General features: G+C 42.2%; 1 protein-coding gene across 1 annotated transcript in view; it reads right to left on the bottom strand.

Moving 5' to 3' along the window:
* The window catches only part of FER1L6 (fer-1 like family member 6), a gene marked incomplete at both ends in the record, with an annotated part of 81,759 nt that overhangs the window by 42,516 nt on the left and 21,424 nt on the right, over positions 1–17,819 (bottom strand). Inside the window, 8 exons of the mRNA XM_082479020.1 lie at positions 354–473; positions 1,248–1,338; positions 1,995–2,095; positions 3,420–3,540; positions 7,923–8,103; positions 10,053–10,161; positions 14,079–14,428; positions 16,114–16,306. Coding sequence (XP_082335146.1) covers positions 354–473; positions 1,248–1,338; positions 1,995–2,095; positions 3,420–3,540; positions 7,923–8,103; positions 10,053–10,161; positions 14,079–14,428; positions 16,114–16,306 — 1,266 coding nt within the window. The remainder of the gene's footprint in view (positions 1–353; positions 474–1,247; positions 1,339–1,994; positions 2,096–3,419; positions 3,541–7,922; positions 8,104–10,052; positions 10,162–14,078; positions 14,429–16,113; positions 16,307–17,819) is intronic.

Here is a 17,819-nt window from a genome sequence, read left to right as displayed (position 1 = left end):
GAGACCCTTGAGCTCATACCAGTCCAAATCACTACGTCCATACAAGTGGAGACATGAATTCAGATCAGAAAACAGACTGTCTCCAAACCACCAGGTCACATATGGGATGACCTTATTTAAAAAAAAAAAAAGAAGAAAAAACTCGCCGTACTGCATTCTCTCCATATCACATAGCCCCGTGTTTCCTACCCTAGTCTGTTAAAAGCTCCATTTAATGCAAAACAGGATTGGGTCCAGATATCTAAAGAACAACTCTTTGGACAACCAGGCCAGGAGTTATTATTCACATGGGATTATGAAAATCAAAGTCAAGCCCTGGATTTTAGATTTATCTGAACTTCTGTGTGGATTACCTCATCAACCAAGAATCGAATTTTATCTATAAAGCTCTGAGTCTCACGCATCATCTCATCCAGTGGCATCTTCTTTTTCTGCTGCTGAACAATTGCCTTGGCATCACTGGACATTGCTTCCTGCAGTCAGGAAAGACAATATGTATTTTTTATGCATTATCAAGTAGTTTCAACAGAACACAAGATGAGAAAACAGTCTTTGATCCAAGTTGAAAAGAGAAGATGGAGACACTTGGTTCAAGGTAACAATTACCTTTTTTGTCACAACAGAAAATGATCAACTCTTTGGAGCTGAGTAACATAAAACATGAATGCCCTCCAGTTTCTCTTCTTTTATATATAGATATATTGCACGTATGGAAGTCCCAAGAGACTTGTGATTACCACCTGGAATTATTAGGCCTCGGTCCTCACAGGAGTCACAACAAAATTCTGTTCTACAAAAAGCTAGTAAACATTCAGACGACCTCCACCCAATTTGATTTCTTCTCACTGGTTCCCTGGAGGGTCCAAGAATATCAAATGCCAGACTTTACTAGTCTTGAAGTTCAGACCCACCACAGTAATTAAACGCCTAACAGCAGTGTTAATTTGGTGTTTTTCCACTGAACTCAGCATCATCCCATTTTAAGATGCATGGAAAAGAAAAATCAGCTTATTATTATAATGTCATATTTGTATTTGAAAACAACACGTTCTGAATTATTTTAGGGTATCTTTACTCTTTACTAAGCACAGAGGGGTTTATTTAAAAAAATGCTCTTAGATACTATATTCATATTAATTACAAAGCATTCCAGTACGGTGAAATCAAATAGAAATTAAAATGTGTACAACCAGCATGCTTTCAGTTAACATTATTGCATTGATGCTTAAAGGAAAAAACACACATACCAGCTCTTGCTTGAACAGCATGAGTCTCTTTCTGTCCAAAGCAGTGTAGTTCAACCCTTTGGGCTTCTTTTCAGCAATGGTAATGAAGGCCCTAGGATACAAGAATAACAAGTTCTTTAAATGTGTTATTTTTTTAATGTGAGCGCCTAAAATACATTGGAATGAAATGTTCTCTGTCTGCTGCAGTACATGAACCAGATGACAGAGATGCTGAAATTCTCTAAAATAAATATCAATCACCTATAAGATTCAAAGAATTGAGCAGAAAAACTCTGCACCACATTTCACAGAAACAGGGTTAATATCTAGAAATTAGGGTTTATATCTGTTTTGAGCCCAATCATGTAATCTGACACAGAAGCCATTGGGTGATTTATCTCAGCATGTGGAATCCTTTGGTTTTATGTTCACCTTGTCCTTTTTTACAGTAGGTCTATCACACACTTTATTAAATCCTACTTATCCCATATACATTCTATTCTTAGAGTCCAGAAAGCCAAAATAATATGACTCTGATTGGCAGCAGTCTACTGTCAATACTGAATATTGAAAATAACAATAAAATATTTTCTCTGTATAAATATAAGCTGCAATTTGGGAAGGCCTTAGCTTTTATAGCAGAATAGATAAAATATATATCTCAGTCCATTTACTGTACTTTTTTATTATCAGGTTCTTTGTCTAGGCTCGAATTCGTAGTGAACAGATAAAGTTGATTTTCTGTATGCCTCTAGTAAATGTAGTTACCTGCTTTGATTGATAAAATCATTTAGGGTCATTCTCAGTTTCTCCTCAGATGCAATCTCTGAAACCTTGATCAAGTCCTTTACTTGCTCTAATGATTCTTCCTGTGAAAAACACATGAAAAAGCCGTTATGTAAAGGAGGGCACTTTGTCATTCTGCCAGTGGTATAACACCATTATTCACTGTATGACTAGCAAGAATGAGGGAGGCAACTTTGTAATCTGACAGAACAGGACCTTTGATGTATCTCTACACTTGAAGAGCGCAGAGAGAAGACTCCCGCAGCAAGATTTATTTTGACCTTTCCCCAGTCTCTAACTACTAGTCCAAACTACTACTGCTTGGAGCAGCTTCATTTTCTCACTTCTTTAGTGAAGATCAGTCAATGGGAAACATTCGCCACTAGGTAGGAGGAAAAACTGTAGTTTTCCTTGGTTCTGTTTCTAGCCCTGCTGCTTAAATTTAGCAAGTTGTTGGAGTTAACTTCTCAAACTTTAGTGGGCACCCAAATCCATATGCAAGGTCTACCGCAACACCTACTGTTATCATTGAGAAATGGCATCTCTTCTTACAAACCAAAATAAATGTCCGGATTTCCAGCAAGGTCTGTGGGTGTTCAGGTACACTGACAAACAAATCTCTCCATATATATATTCAGATGTTTAATTTTCAAATACCTGGGTTGGAAATGTTGGCCTGTAAGCCACTGTCTTCTCATGACACAACTTTGCATGAGTATGACTTCAGTGTTGTTGCTCATGAGGTATATAAGGATAAATGAGGGATGAATCAGACTCTTAATCTGAGGGCCCCAAATTAAACTATTCAATATTAGAAGTCACTTAAAAAAAAAAAAATACTGCTACTTGCTTGAGACTGTTGATTGTCAAATTTAAACAAGGGTAGAAAAAAAATGTCATTATGGGAAAACAGTATGACTAGGGCATCACAGTGACAGCCCACGAGATGATATGCCATTTTGTATCTAGCAATGCTTTTAGGAAAACTAAAACCAAAAGGTGCCCTTTAAAGAGTTTCCAGCATAAACACAGTTTAAACCATGTGGTCTGGGCAAGAAGACATCAGAGGAAGAGCCACAGGAGATGGAATTATTCCATATCTCGTATTTTAATTGCTTGACTCTTCTTACAAAGACTAAAATGTTTCTGAGAAAAGAAGACAACCCTACAGCCAAAAAAAAATGTAAAAATTGTGGACAGGAATGCTTGAGTAGCTCTAATAGATCAAAGAAATTTGGTTAAAAAAAAAAAGGGGGGGGGGGGGGGGCTGATATCAGCTACCCTTTCACAAAATGAACAGCAAGGAATGCAGCTGGGGGAAATTTTGAAGGCCTGTTTTGGGGAACGTGTCCTCTCACTGCCATACTCTGCTGAATACATGAGCCTGGGAGGGTGGTTGCCACTTACCAGGTGATCCGCCATTTTCTCAAGAGTGTTGGAAGAGTACAGACGAAAGGTCTGGTCACCCCAGTAGCTCTTGACACAGATACAAGGCTTCCTCTCGTTGTATGGCAGGTACTGGTAGTTCCTGTAAAAACAAAGTACGGAGCAGATCATACGGGTGACAGAGGAGTTCAGGGGGAGGCGCGGGAAAGAAAAACTCTTCAGTGTTCTCTCACAGCACAGAAACCAAAGACACGACAGGACACGTTCACATGTCCTAACTAGTAAATACTGGGAAGAACAAGCACAAACTTCACTTATGCTACTTGTGAGATCCCTGAAGAGAAAAAGTTTGAGGTCAATGGATCTCATTTCAGTGCTTTCCATGGCGGGAGTCATGCAGAGAAGCTCTGAAATACTGTTAATGGTGGGAAGCAACAAGGGAATAAAGGAGCAAAGATTAAAATCCGAACACCTCTTCAAGAGCAATGGCTCCACACACTGCACTGCGGAAGAGAAACGGCAGTTTCACCACCACACTACTTTTCCAAGATTTATTTTTTTTCAGAAGCAATAGCTAGTGGAGATTGACATTCCTTGGCAGAAGCTGATCTGCAGGACTCTACTTAGAAAAAGTGATACTCATAATAACTCAGTGATAAAATGCATCTGCTGCTCTCTCTTTTCTCACTTTCTATCTTAAGCCCAAGTTGCTATACTGACTCTTTTTGTAATGCTGCTTTCTTTGGGTGTTCAGCTCTATGAGTCCTGTAGTGAAAAAAGTGAGTGAGACGCCAGCATAACTAGAGGCTCTGCAGACTTTAACACACACCTGCCACAAAGCCTGATGTTTTGATTAGAGTTGTGGTAGGCACTATGTCAAAAACACATACCTGATAAGCACGTTGTCCTCCCTTTATATAAACACTATAGCCCTATGAAACACCATGCTCAGCCACACTGTATTTAACACCAGAGGTCTCATCGTCTTCCTTACCAGTAGTGGGACAGTGGAGAGCTTTTTAATGGATATGAAGCTCTACAAGCAGCCTTGTGTTCCAGGAATGGCTCTAACCCAATGCCACCAATATGTGCTCTGCAGCTAAGAGGCTGTACTGGAGAGCTATTTTCTGGTGTGTACTTGTGTTGTGGTTTAACCCCAGCTGGCAGCTAAACATCACGCAGCTGCTCATTGACTCCTCCCTGGTGGGATGGGGGAGAGAATCAGAAGGGTAAAGGTGAGAAACTCGTGGGTTGAGATAAAGACAGTTTAATAGGTAAAGCAAAAGCCGCACACGCAAGCAAAGCTAAACAAGGAATACATTCACTACTTCCCATCGGAGGCAGGTGTTCAGCCATCTCCAGGAAAGCAGGGCTTCATCATGTGTAATGGTTAAATGACATCACCCCAAATGTCCCCCCGCTTCCTTCTTCTTTCCCAAGCTTTATATTGCTGAGCATGATGTCAGCTCTCCTGGCTGTGTCCTCTCCTAACTTCTTGTGCATCCCCAGCCTACTCACTGGCTGGAGTGAAGGAGCAAAAGTCTTGACTCTGTGTAAGCACTGCTCAGCAATAATGAAAACGTCACTGTATTATTAACATCGTTTCCAGCACAAATCCAAAACAAAGTCTCTTACAGGCTACTATGGAAAAAATTAATTCTATCCCAGTCAAAAGCAGCACAACTTGCCTTGTGACCCTTCAGTATTTCTCCACAGAAACTGATTCCCCAAATAATAAAGAATAAAACTACCTGAGCCTCCTGCGCTTCATGACGTTCAACAACTGGCAGAAAAAACAGTTGCATTTTCCATTTCCTCTCCCCTGGGAGAGGCTGTGGTATCCAAGAAAGGACAGTACACTTGGTATGGAGAGAAGACTTCACTTTTTCCATTTCAAGGTCTCTCTATCTGAGCACAGCCAAATTTTTAGAAAGTCCTGATCATCTGCTCCTGAATTTCAGAGCCCCAATAGGCTGAGTCATCTAAGCATGGGCATGCTGTGGGCCCAGAAGTGGCTGCATCTCTCATGTTTGCTTGTAAGGATACCTCAGATACCCTAAGCCATTACAGACAGAACTGGGCAGATGTGTTTAACCACTAAGCCAAGCCCACAGAAAACAAATCACTTGTCGCTCTTGAGCAACCTATCCATAACTTCTAACTTCCACACATCCCTAATAGGTTTATGTGGGAATTTTTCTGTTTCATAGAATCATAGAATGGTTTAAGCTGGAAAGGACCTTGAAGATCATCGAGTTCCAACCCCCCTGCCATAGGCAGGGACACCTCCCACTAGACCAGGTTGCCCAAGGCCACATCCAGCCTGGCCTTAAACACTTCCAGGGATGGGGTCTCAACTACCTCTCTGGGCAACCTGTTCCAGTGCCTTACCACCCTCAAAGGGAAAAACTTCTTCCTAATGTTTAATCTAAACCTGCCCTCTTCCAGTTTAAAGCCATTCCCCCTCGTCCCGTCACTACATGCCTGAGTAAAAAGTCCTTCCCCAGCTCTCCTGTAGGCCCCCTTTAGGGACTGGAAGGTCGCAATAAGATCTCCCTGGAGCCTTCTCTTCTCCAGGCTGAACAGCCCCAACTCTTTCAGCCTCTCCTCATAGGAGAGGTGCTCCAGCCCTCAGATCATCCTCGTGGCTCTCCTCTGGTTTAAAAAGATGAACTTCCCTACAGCTTCATTTTACTTCCCCATGGGATATCAAAGGAGAAAAAGAACTTCCCATTTACTTTCTACTCTATAATCTACAGCAAGGTGAGCATTACCCATTGCGTTTGGTGCATTGCAAAGCTACATGGTCTTAGGCAATCATTAATTTTGATGGTTTCATAAAAGGGAAAAACAATTCAACTATCTCCCAATGCTAGAACACCTTAACCTGAAATTCATAGAGCTTATGAGTCTTTTCATGGGATTTACTAAGAAAATTATATAGCCATGAAACAACTCACATGAAAGACTGAACTTTCATGTCTATTATTCCCTCCAAGAGAATTTGGGGGAACCACTTTTTCAGTGTTAGCTTATTCTTTTGCTATATATTTTGACTTAAAGAAGGAAAATTCCTGGTACTTTCATAGTGTCTGCTTTAGAAGTCTCAATGCTCTGCCTTAATTAGTTAGTAGTTTTAATCTCCAAAATGGACTCTTTCTATTGTTTTCTATTGTTCATTTATGATTCTAAAATGCAGAGTTTATCTAAACTATTGGATATCCCATTAAGTACTGATTAATACTAAAAAAATACAGTGATGAGACCAGTAAGATGTCAATATGAGATGACAGTCATAAAGTCATTAGTTGGTATCTGTGGCTGGCCAAACTGTTTTAGATAGCACAGGAGGGAAAAAAGACGCAGCATTTTACATAAATTTCAGGAAAAGGGATCTTTAATGAGAGAAAACTTTGTTAATATTGGAGTGAGCCAAGAAGCAAATAGCAGATTTGAAGAGTGATTCATTCTTTACAACAGTTCTTTAAATCTAAATTCCTGTTAAGGGAAAAACTAAAAATCCCACAGTCTCTCAGGGAGGATAATAACCCAGCATGTACCCAAATCTGAAGTCCTGTTAATGAGGAGAAGCAACTATCTTTCCGTCAAACATTGTTGTTTATTCCCCCTCTCTTTATTTATTTGCTGCAGAAGCAAAAAAATCTACTATGGTATTTTCACTTTCTTCCACTAGCTCTTATTTGATCTGACTGAGCCATTGAAAGTACTTTTTAACTTTAGGGACGTCCAGAAGCCAAACAGATCCAGGTTGAAATTTCCCATCTGGTCTTTATATCTGTAAACTGCTTGGCAGTGCCTGGCCCTCTAAAGAAAGAGGTACCATTTAGTCTTGGCACTCAACAATATCAGGGATCGTTCTACCTGCCAAAACAACAAAGAAAATATTTCTTTTTATTAGCATCTTTGAAATGAATTAAACCTTTACACTTCTGTTTACAAACAAGGCCATTTAGAAGAACTGTTCTTCATGTTTTCATCCATTGCTCCATTCTTTTTTTTAAGGACTATGTCCTCCTACTTCTCTTACTACTTGCTATTTAAGTCTACAACTATAATTATTAGGTCTGGAAAGTGTTCTGAGAAGCTGACTCTGTCTTGAACAGATTTCAATATTTTTGATGTGTTATTCTGTTTCTGGAGCTGGTCACTGGGTGGATGTTACCTGTGATCAGAGTATGGAACCCTAAATCAGGGATAGCGCTGAAGGAGTTTCACTTTCCTATAGCTTTTCAAGGTACAGTTGGTATAGTTCAGTCCTTTTGGAAACACCAGAAGCTCAAGAGCCCATGAGGCCAAGATCAGAAGATGAATGGAAAATGGCTCAGAGCCCATTTACTTCAGTGGAGCCTAGAAAAATTACTGTGAAAGATGGAATTGAGGATTTGAAAGCCTCAATTCCATACAACCTGTTTAATGCTGCCAGGGTTCATTAATGAGTCCTGCAGGATTACAAAATAGGAACAAGAATCCTGCATGACAAGGTTCTGAAACACAGATCCTCACCTGTTCCCACATGTGATCAGTGGCTTCTCAGGGGGTGTGGTGGATACCAGGGGTACTCCAAGGTCATGAAAAATGTCATCCTCTCCCTCATGCAGCAGGCTTTCTTCTGCTTCTCCATCACGTGTCTTCTTTTTCCCTCCAGCTCCTGCTGACACCCCATCAGTAATATTTCCAAAATTACCTAGAGGCACAGAATTACAAGTGAAGAGATGACTAGCTTGGACGCGGCAAACCTGACTGAGTTTTAAAAAGAGAGAAGGACCAGTCATACCAGCGGAGAGCCTTTGTCCCCACCTGTTCATTAGCTGTTCTGGCCATACCACAGTTAATAAAGGTCCTGACAGGGCATGTTAGTCCCAGTGACTTTTCAGACTCCAGGACAGTGCTTCCTTACCTGCCCTGTGTAAAATATACCTAGTTCACTACCTTCACCACTAAGTGATGTGATCCTCTGGTTGCTGGCCCCCAGGACATTCTCCTTTTGCTAAATAATTTCAGAAACAAAAACAATACTGCTGTTGATATTTCTAGACCCAGGAGCCCCAATACGTGTTTGGTTTACATAGCAAATGTACGCGTGTGTGTTCTTTACAACATATGGATGATCATTTCAAAGTTCAATCTCAGAATTGCTAAAGCTTGTTTTCAGACAAGCAAATTTTGCATAGTAGGTGCATTATCAGCACGGGGGAAGAGGTGCATCCATCAGACTTGTAATTACACATTTTATTAGAGACAGGCAGAAAACATTCCCTGCGGGAGAAGGATGTGCCGCATCACTCCATATGACATCCTGATCTGGACTTTTGGTTCAGCTTTTCATGTGAATAATGGCCATTTGCCAAATTTGGATCCAAATTTCAACTGCACAGGTAGTTGGTAAAAGTTCAGGTCCGGAATTCAGAGCTGAATTCATCTTTAGTACTAATTCTAACCAGAATCAGTATAATTTCTTGCTCAACTACACAAATGAGTTTCTTGTCATTCTCAGCTCTGCTTCCTGCTATGTTTCAGCAGGAATCAATATCACTCATTAGTTGCTCTGTTTGTTACAGACATCTCTCCCTGCACACATAGCCTTACAGTTGACCACACTCAGGTACACAAGCACAAAGATGGGAACTGCCAGGGTGCTACTGTGCACTCGGACTCTAAGTGGGGCTAGCACAGAGATAGGCAAATCCCTGCAAGGGAAATGAAACCAACTCAAGCTTCCCTCTTAAGGGAAATTTCACAGAATCACAGGATGGTCAGGGTTGGAAGGGACCTCTGGAGATCACCTAGTCCAACCCCCCTGCCAGACCAGGGTCACCTACAGCAAGTTGCACAGCACGGCGTCCAGGTGGGTTTTGAATGTCTCCAGAGTGGGAGACTCCACAACCTCTCTGGGCAGCCTGCTCCAGTGCTCTGCCAACCTCAAAGGGAAGAAGTTCCTCCTCATGTTTAGATGGTACTTCCTATATTCAAGTTTGTGCCTGTTACCTCTTGTTCTGAATTTCTTCTGCTTTGAAAATATCCACACAATGTTCATGAAAATATCTTTATTTTCTCCTTAGTCTGCTCCCGGGGACAATTCATCTCCACCATGAGGAGCTCTCTCATGCAGTACAGTCCTGCTTTACTCAGAAAAAGGACAGGACTTACCAGGAGGATATTAGAGGACAAGCTGGTGCATGCATTTATAGGCTTGGCTGTACATCACCCCCATGCTATGTTCACAGACCCACACATAGCTCAACAAAGTTGGCCAAGAGGGTCCACATGGGTCCTCCCTGCAAAGGGGCTCCCCCACAGCCAGGGACTAATTGCAATGGGCACGACAGAATTAACACTGGCCTCAGGTAAATTATTTGAGTTGGATGTCCCAAGAAATTAGGAGGCTGAGTTGCTGTATATATTGGGTGAGAGGATTTGTATTAATACAGGGCATCTGGGAGTAGAGACAGCTAGGCATCAGTATGCCCAGCTTAACTGCTACCCAGAGAAATGATGATCAGGGTTTAATTCAAACGTGTAAGCCCTGCTCTGAAGCTGACTCCTGAGCCCTGAGACACAGCTGTCAATAACACGTAGCATCCCCTTGGTCCTGAAACTCCCTCCCTGCTTTGGAGAAGAGCTTAACACACTTACCGACGGAAACCTCAAAGGTTATCGGCTTGTCCCCAACCTTCCTATCAATCATTGTGGCCTCAAAAAATGTCCCAAAGAGGAGGAATTCCTCAAATTTCTCTTCATAGATCTATTGGAGAAGAAGGAGGCAGAAAAATGACATTTATTTTACCTTCTACTCTTTTTTACAGCACAGACGAGTCTTTATAAGTCTCTAGCAGCTGTGTTACTGCTGTAGATCTTTTGGTCTGAGGTGGTCAGTGAAGCACAGTTTGTAGGAAGAAGTAATACATCTTCTCTGAGAAATTGATATGATTGGAAAAAGAGATAAACCTGTGTGACTTTGGTCTTGTCAGTATTGTCCAGTTATGTCATAACTGATTACACAAAAGTTATTACCCCTCACTTCATACTCTGCCTCACCAGTAGTCACTACTAAATGGTTTTAGTATCTTCACATACCATCATTCCAACTATACATCTGTGGCAGTTCAAGGGCCCTTTTAGTGCAACAGCAACAAAATATCACTATCCCGACAGAAGTCATCAAGCAGTCAATACAGCAGTAGTCTTCCTTTGCAGTGCAACAGCAAATGCTTCCATCCCAACGCATCCAGGGAGGGGAGTGCTTGTCCGGCTCTGCTTTCCCCAGGGAGGGCTTTAACCTACTGCCCATGTATTTGTACTGTCAAGACTTTGATCTCACTCAGGGACAAGCAGCTCTCAGTGATGCCAGTAAGACTTAAAGATTTCTGGCATCCACATTTTTTTAGACGAGAGCCCTGTGCAAAAGCCTACTAAAACCAAGCCGTCCTGCATTTTTTTTTATTATCTTATTGTGCTTTAAACTACGGGCCCAAAGGTGGGTCTCAATGCAGGGGGGTGCAGTCCTCCACTGTTTGCCTTCCCTGGCATCACAGCACAGAAACCAGTAACTCTGTTTTCAAATCTGAAAACAGAATTTGGAAGCACAAGAACCAAAGGGTCTCTGTGCAGCAGCACACCCTGAAAAGGCTAATGACCTTTTGTGGAGTTTTAAGGCACTGTTTGGCTCTGTTTAAACCTATTGGAGCCCCAGCATCTTCTTGGTCTTGGCACACAGTTTCACTCAAGGAAGGTTAACTAACACCTCTAGCGCTCTTGGGTCATTAACAAAACAAGCTATTGGCCCCAAACCAAGACTAAGCTCAGAGGAGATAAATGTTGTGGTTTGAGTTCTCCCCAAATTTACACCCTGACTGCCACAATTGCTCCAATGCAAACCCTACTGATTTCACAGCATGGACACCAGTGTACTGAAGTCCATTAGGCAAGATCAGTACTAGTTTCTTTTGCAACAGAGTGAGGCAATGAATAAAACATCAGCTGTATATGAATATTTGTTTCCCTCACTTTTGCAAAGCAGCAACAGCTTTTGACGCAGCCCATGATCTCTTCATTTTGAAAAACCTCTGCTATACACAGTAAAAGGGCAGAGGTCTCCAGTGAAAGGATTAGCAGCATCACATCTCAAAGCTAACACCACAAACAGATTGCAGCTCCAGAGTAGCTTTAGCTCCCCTGAGCCTTGATTATTTTCAGCATGAACCCAGAGCACAGGGTGCCTAATAAAGCTGAGACTCAGAGACTATGACACACACACCTGGCTCCCATTATAAAGAAAGAAAACTGCAAATGTTTAATGTCTTCTTGCTGCTGGAATAGGTCAATAAAGTTGTGCTGTGGGGTTGGGTAATTTGCCTCTGTTGTCTCAGAAGCTCTATGAGACATTTTTTGCCTTATTTGTAATGTCTCCGGTTCCTGCTTTTCCTTTCAGAGAGTTGTAATACAATTACTGTTTCTACTGTAGCATGAAATATTGCTGAATGTCAAAAACCAAAAGAATATCAAGCATCGCTGTATTATGTTGTTGGCTTTTACTCATTCTGTATTTGAAACTGAGGCACAGTAGCCAGAAATATATCCTTATCACTACTATTAATATTTATTGATGTTACAGCAGGGTTTGTTCCTCTACCTGGAGCATTTAGCTAGCACCTAAGACCATAATGATTGAGCCACTCACAATAATGGATTTCTTCCACATAAAGGAAAATCTATATGGAAATAAATTTCTTCTCATGTCACCTCTATTACAATCCTCAGAGAAGAACTGAGGGACAGAGGCAATTTACAACTATATGAGTATATAAAGCAAGACCAGGGCACAGGTTCATACAACTGGCTTGCAATTACCCATGCCATTTCTCTGCTAACACACTCCTTGACCAGCTCCAGCCAGCACTCATGCCAGCAACGCCAGGGCACGGGCCAAGGAAGAGCGCTTGACAAGGCTAGGCCTCAAGACCAAAGAACAATTTATCCTCTCCTATTTACTTGTAGACATAGAGCCAAAAGACCAAGAATCAGATCTAATAAAGGACATGAGTTCCTTAAGCTCTGAGGTGGGACTCCCACTACAAAAGCCAAAATTTTGATCAATGACATACTGAAGTGAGAAGAAAATTGGTTATGGGAATATTTTTCTTCCTATTTATTTGGTTAAAAAAAAATGGGGCTTGCATATGCATCAATGTGCTGTTGCTCCCAGACAGTGATGTGATGGAGCAGAGAATAAAAGCTCAAGTATTGGCTCAGCATCTGAGGCCACATGCCCTGCCATAACTGCACAACCTTCTCAAAGCACCATAATACAGGTCTTCCCGTGATGTAACCCAGTACAACAGGTGGAGTTGGGAAAGTAATATCAGATAACACCAGTTGAAGCTGAGCACATGATTTGCAGCCCCTCTCCTAAAGAGATTAGCAATCTAAAACCACATTGACAATGCAGGGTTGTCCTGGTTTGAGGTAAAACAGAACCAATTTTGTTCAGTAACTTCACTTCTTAGCTGGGCCTCTTCTAACTACTGAAATTAACTGCATATTGTGCAGACAGTGTTCACTCTCTCAGAGTGATAAGACCAATTGTTTATAGCTGATGCCGAGACATGGTATGCAGGGAGGCTCTTGCTTATACTTACTGCTATAACCCCCAGGGCCAGCTCAGTTGGTTATTTGCCCCGTTGGAGGGTCATAAGCAGAAAAGCGTAGTGGGGTCCCACCTGCACAGAGGAGCGGACAGGACAGGTGACCCAAAATTGACCAACAGGGTATTCCATCCCATCTGCCTCATGCTCAGTATAAAAGCTGAGGGATCAAAGGGTCACTCTCTCTCTTCCTTCAATGGCCGACTTCTGAGGAGGACTCTGTTTGTCTGCCTGTGATCCCAATCCTGAATGCAGATCCGGAATCCAGTTCCTGTCCGTCACTGAGTCCAGCCTGGGACTGTCCCAGTGCTGGTGATGTGATTGTCATCTCGGGACCTTGATACGCTTTTGTATATTTTTCATTATTTCTTTTTATTTTATTATTAATATTTCATTAAAGTAGTTTAGTTCCTTCTAAACTCATAAGTCTCTTTTTCCTCCTCTGCCTCTCTCTTTGAAGAGGTGTAGAGGGGAGCATCTGTCAGTCCCATCTGGGGTCCCTCAGGTCCCCAGTAGTGGATTTTGGCCTAAACCACGACAAGGGTTAAAGGAGAAGAGTAAAACAGGTTAGGCTGTATCTCTCTGCATTTGCACAAATTCTATGTCACTAATTCCCTACTGACTTCAATTGACAACTACCAATTTTCTCAAATGAATCTAGGAAATCAGACTTTATAATTACCAGCTGCCCCCATCGTCTCTCTGTCATTTAGCAGATATTACTTCATATATGTTTCTAGTAGGAGCACATGGATGCAGCTAGTGCAGAGTGGACAACAGGACAGGAGTTTTATGGAAACCAAGTCCTTCTTGAGATTTTTTAATGAGTTACAAGTACACATTAATGCTCCATTTGTGCTGCATTATTATGGCAAGGTCCCAAGACTATGGAGGCATGGAGAAGCTGTAGGGAGCACATAAAAGCAGCATTACATGGCCTGAACCCCAATACACACATCAGTGCCATCCTTGGAGGTTTAGGGACACATGTCAATCAATCTTTTAATATCATACCAACCTCTAAAGGCACATCGAATGGCTCGACTTCCACTTCAGTTGAGTTCATCTTATCTGAAGGAGAAGCTGATTTTCGATCCTCTCCTGCTTTCTCAGTTTTGTCTTTTCCTTTGGGTGCTTTGAAGTCTTTATCTTTAGACGGCAATTTAATATCCTTGATAATACTTGAAAGCTTTGATTCACGGGCTCCTCCTGAAAGTATCTCCACAGCAATCTCAATGAAGAGACGTCCCCTGAAGGAGACCCCTTCTCCAAAACCTTCGTTAAGCTCCTGGTGGTCATCCATGAGGCTGTGGTTCCTGGGTGAGCCATAGAGATTGATCCAGGCAGGCCCAAAGGTAGGCAAAAACCCTGGAGATAAAGCACCTTTTATGACATTTCTGTTAGGTGTTGGCACACTCTCCTCACTGTCTGCTCCAAGAAAACTTCCCTCTTGCACACCAAAAGCCAAAACCTGGACCCATTTCCATGCAGGTGGAGACCATTTCATATAGGGCACTGTTTTGCAAGTCAATTCTTAGGCACCAAGGAGCCTCTGCCAATACCCAACCAGGGACTGCCGGTATGGAGCTCTTTCTCAGAAGGTGTTCGTACCACACATGCTGGGGCATGAGGTGTGTTGCACCTCTTGAAAAAAAGAGCCTTCTCCCAGAAACTGAGGGCTGGGATGTTGTAGAAGAGGAACGGTGGCCTTCTCACCTTGTCCAAACTGTTCCCAAGCCCATGCCACTACTCACCTTATATGATTTATCTTTTATTTTCTGAGTAAGGACTCAGATCCACATTTGAATTGCCAAGTTTAAGGAGTCACTGTGCCTTTGCTGAGCTGTGATAACTAAACGTGTTCCACACTTGAATCACACAGCATAAATAAGGTTATACATGTGGGCTCAAACATCAATGAAAAGACTCCAGATAGTGAGCTTTACCTCACATACGTGGGGACAAACACACTAGTCTGTGGTACCTCCTTGAGCTATGACAGCACCCAGCTGAGCCCTACCTAGAAACTTTGCTCTTACTGGTTAGATAAAAAACACAAGCCTGCTCTGCCTGTGATTTGCACTTTGTGCTTTCATTGCCAGACAGAAACTGGCACAAACTATAAACTTACATCAGTCACTCCTAATGGAGTGTCCAGAGAAGGGCTACAAAGCTGGTGAAGGGTCTGGAGGACAAACCTTATGAGGAACGACTGAGGGATCTGGGGTTGTTTAGCCTGGAGAAGAGGAGGCTGAGGGGAGACCTTATCACCCTCTACAACTACCTGAAAGGAGGTTTTAGAGACATGGGAGCTGACCTCTTCTCCCTGGCGACAAGTGATAGGACAAGAGGAAATGGGTTCAAGTTATGTCAGGGCAGGTTTAGATTGGATATTAGGAAGCATTTTTTCACTGAAAGAGTTATTAAACATTGGAATAAGCTGCCCAGAGAGGTGGTGGATTCACCATCCCTGGAGGTGTTTAAGAAAAGGGTAGACGAGGTGCTTAGGGACATGGTTTAGGAGTGGTGGTGTTTTTATCAGGGTAGGTTAATGGTTGGACTTGATGATCTTAAAGGTCCCTTCCAACCTCACTGATTCTATGATTCTATGATTCTAATAGAGTAGACTATCGCCACAGTTACAAAGAAGGTACCAAATTGTGTAGCAGCCGTGTAACAAGAAAGGCAGTGGCAGACCACCATGCACCAAGCAAAATGTAATATAACTTCAAATTAAGCAAGAATAGAATCATAGAAGGTTGGAAGGGACCTTTAAGATCATCAAATCCAACCATCAACGTAACACTGCCAACATCACCACTAAACCATGTCCCTAAGCACCACGTCTACATGTCTTTTAAATACCTCCAGGGATGGCGATTCCACCACTTCCCTGGGCAGCCTGTTCAAAAACGTCTCTCAGAACCAATAAAAACTATGGATACTCACTTGAGCTCTGGGCAGTCCTAAAATGGTATTAGTCAGTGCCCAGATCCCAAGCAAGTAGAATTTATCTTAAGGGCATATTCTGGAACAGACATTTTCCCCTTTACCTTTGTCACCGTCTTGTTCATTAGATATTTTCTTCAAGTCAATGAAGTGGGTGGCTAAGGCCACATCATTCATGCTGCCTTCATCCCAGACCTGGATTTTGACTCTTCGGCAGAGTGGAGGGAACATTTCTTTGAAGATAATCTGTTCCTGCCATACTGGATCTGCACAGTTCTTTTGCACTGTTGTCCGACCCTGAAATGGAAGTCCAGCAAATTTAACCCAAGAGGGGTCAGACTCTGGAGAATGGCAATGAGTATAGCACAAATTACACTTAGCCACATCTCTCTGGTCATTTTTGAAGCACAAATATCCTATCTTGAAAATACTTCAGCTTTTCTATTAGCTTGTTTATTTTCCTCTCCATATCTAATAAAAGATCACATTATGGCTAAAGAATTCTCACCTGCACACAGCAGAGTCTGGAATAAGATCTAATTCTTCAGGACCCTTATGCACAAAACATATTTGTGAAGCCAGACTTTGGCATTTCTGCTACTAACTGCACTTCTTCAAATGGCTTTTGAAATACCAGGGTAGTAGTAATGCAACGCAGTTTGTCTCATAAAAGATGAAATTCATTACAGCTGCCAGGCTGCATGTACCAATGGAATTACCTTAAATGAGGCAATTTATCTAGTATAAAATATGATTACTGTGGCCAGCATTCTGGGCATGTGCCTGTGTGCTAGGGATGTAGAGACCAGAGCTATTCCTCCTAGCCTAAAGGAGACGGCAGGACCATATCTCAGTCCGTGCAGCCACAGGCTGTGGCAGGCCTTCTACTTTCACATTCGGCAGGGAGAACTAAGTCAGGAAACCCACCAATGATACCGCTAGAGTCATATTTTATACACCAGCATGCAAACACACATCAGTGACCCATTCTTATGTCTTCAGCCCTCTATTAAACCTGAAGTAGCTGCGTGCTTTTGACCATTTTAACCCATGCTAGTTTGAGATGTAATACTTCGCAGTTTGGATTCACAACAAAACACAGAATCAGCACCAAGGGCCTCATTGTCATGCCTGAAATGTCTGTAAAGGACTAGCTGGAGTTTTACCTGAGGCTTCCTTGAGCACAGAAAGCATTGCTGGCTTAAAATCATTTCCAGTTTGATTCTTTCATTTATACCAACATGCAAGACTAGCTCCCTGACTCGACGTTTCATGCGTGTACCCCAGAGGAACCAAGCCCCTGGACCTCCTTTGCATTCCTCTTCCATCAGAGAAGGCCCCTCTCAGCAGCTTTCTGGTAGCACCATCTTTGCTGATGAAGGAGCTCCAGCAGCAATGAAGCCAGGCAACACTGAGACAGACTCTACTCAAATGCTTCCTATTCTGCTGCCCGCAGAAAAGCTGCAAGGGTCCTGAATTACAGCAGAGTACTTCAGAAGTCAATACACAGCCTTAAAATCCAGAATGGACCATCTTTGCTGATTTCAGCCCTGCTTCCTTTTTTCACTTGAGGGAGACCAGAACATAGCACTTACCTAATACTGCACTGGGTAATTCGCTGTCCTGTAATTTGATGTTTCAGTAACATATCTACAGAATTCTCTTTTCCCTCCTGCTACCTGACTTTAACTTACTGCTGTGAGGCTGATATTAGACCTGCTGGCATTAAGTGTTTCCATCACTTTACTCCTGCATAATTGAAGAACTGAGAAATTTCTTTCTGATGACTGAAATATGTGTTTTACTTAAT

The sequence above is a fragment of the Vanellus vanellus genome, assembly GCF_965231255.1.
Source record: "Vanellus vanellus genome assembly, chromosome: 2".
Classification (NCBI taxonomy): domain Eukaryota; kingdom Metazoa; phylum Chordata; class Aves; order Charadriiformes; family Charadriidae; genus Vanellus; species Vanellus vanellus.
The sequence above is the reverse complement of the archived record's forward strand: the minus strand, read 5'-3'. Positions and strand labels throughout refer to the sequence as shown.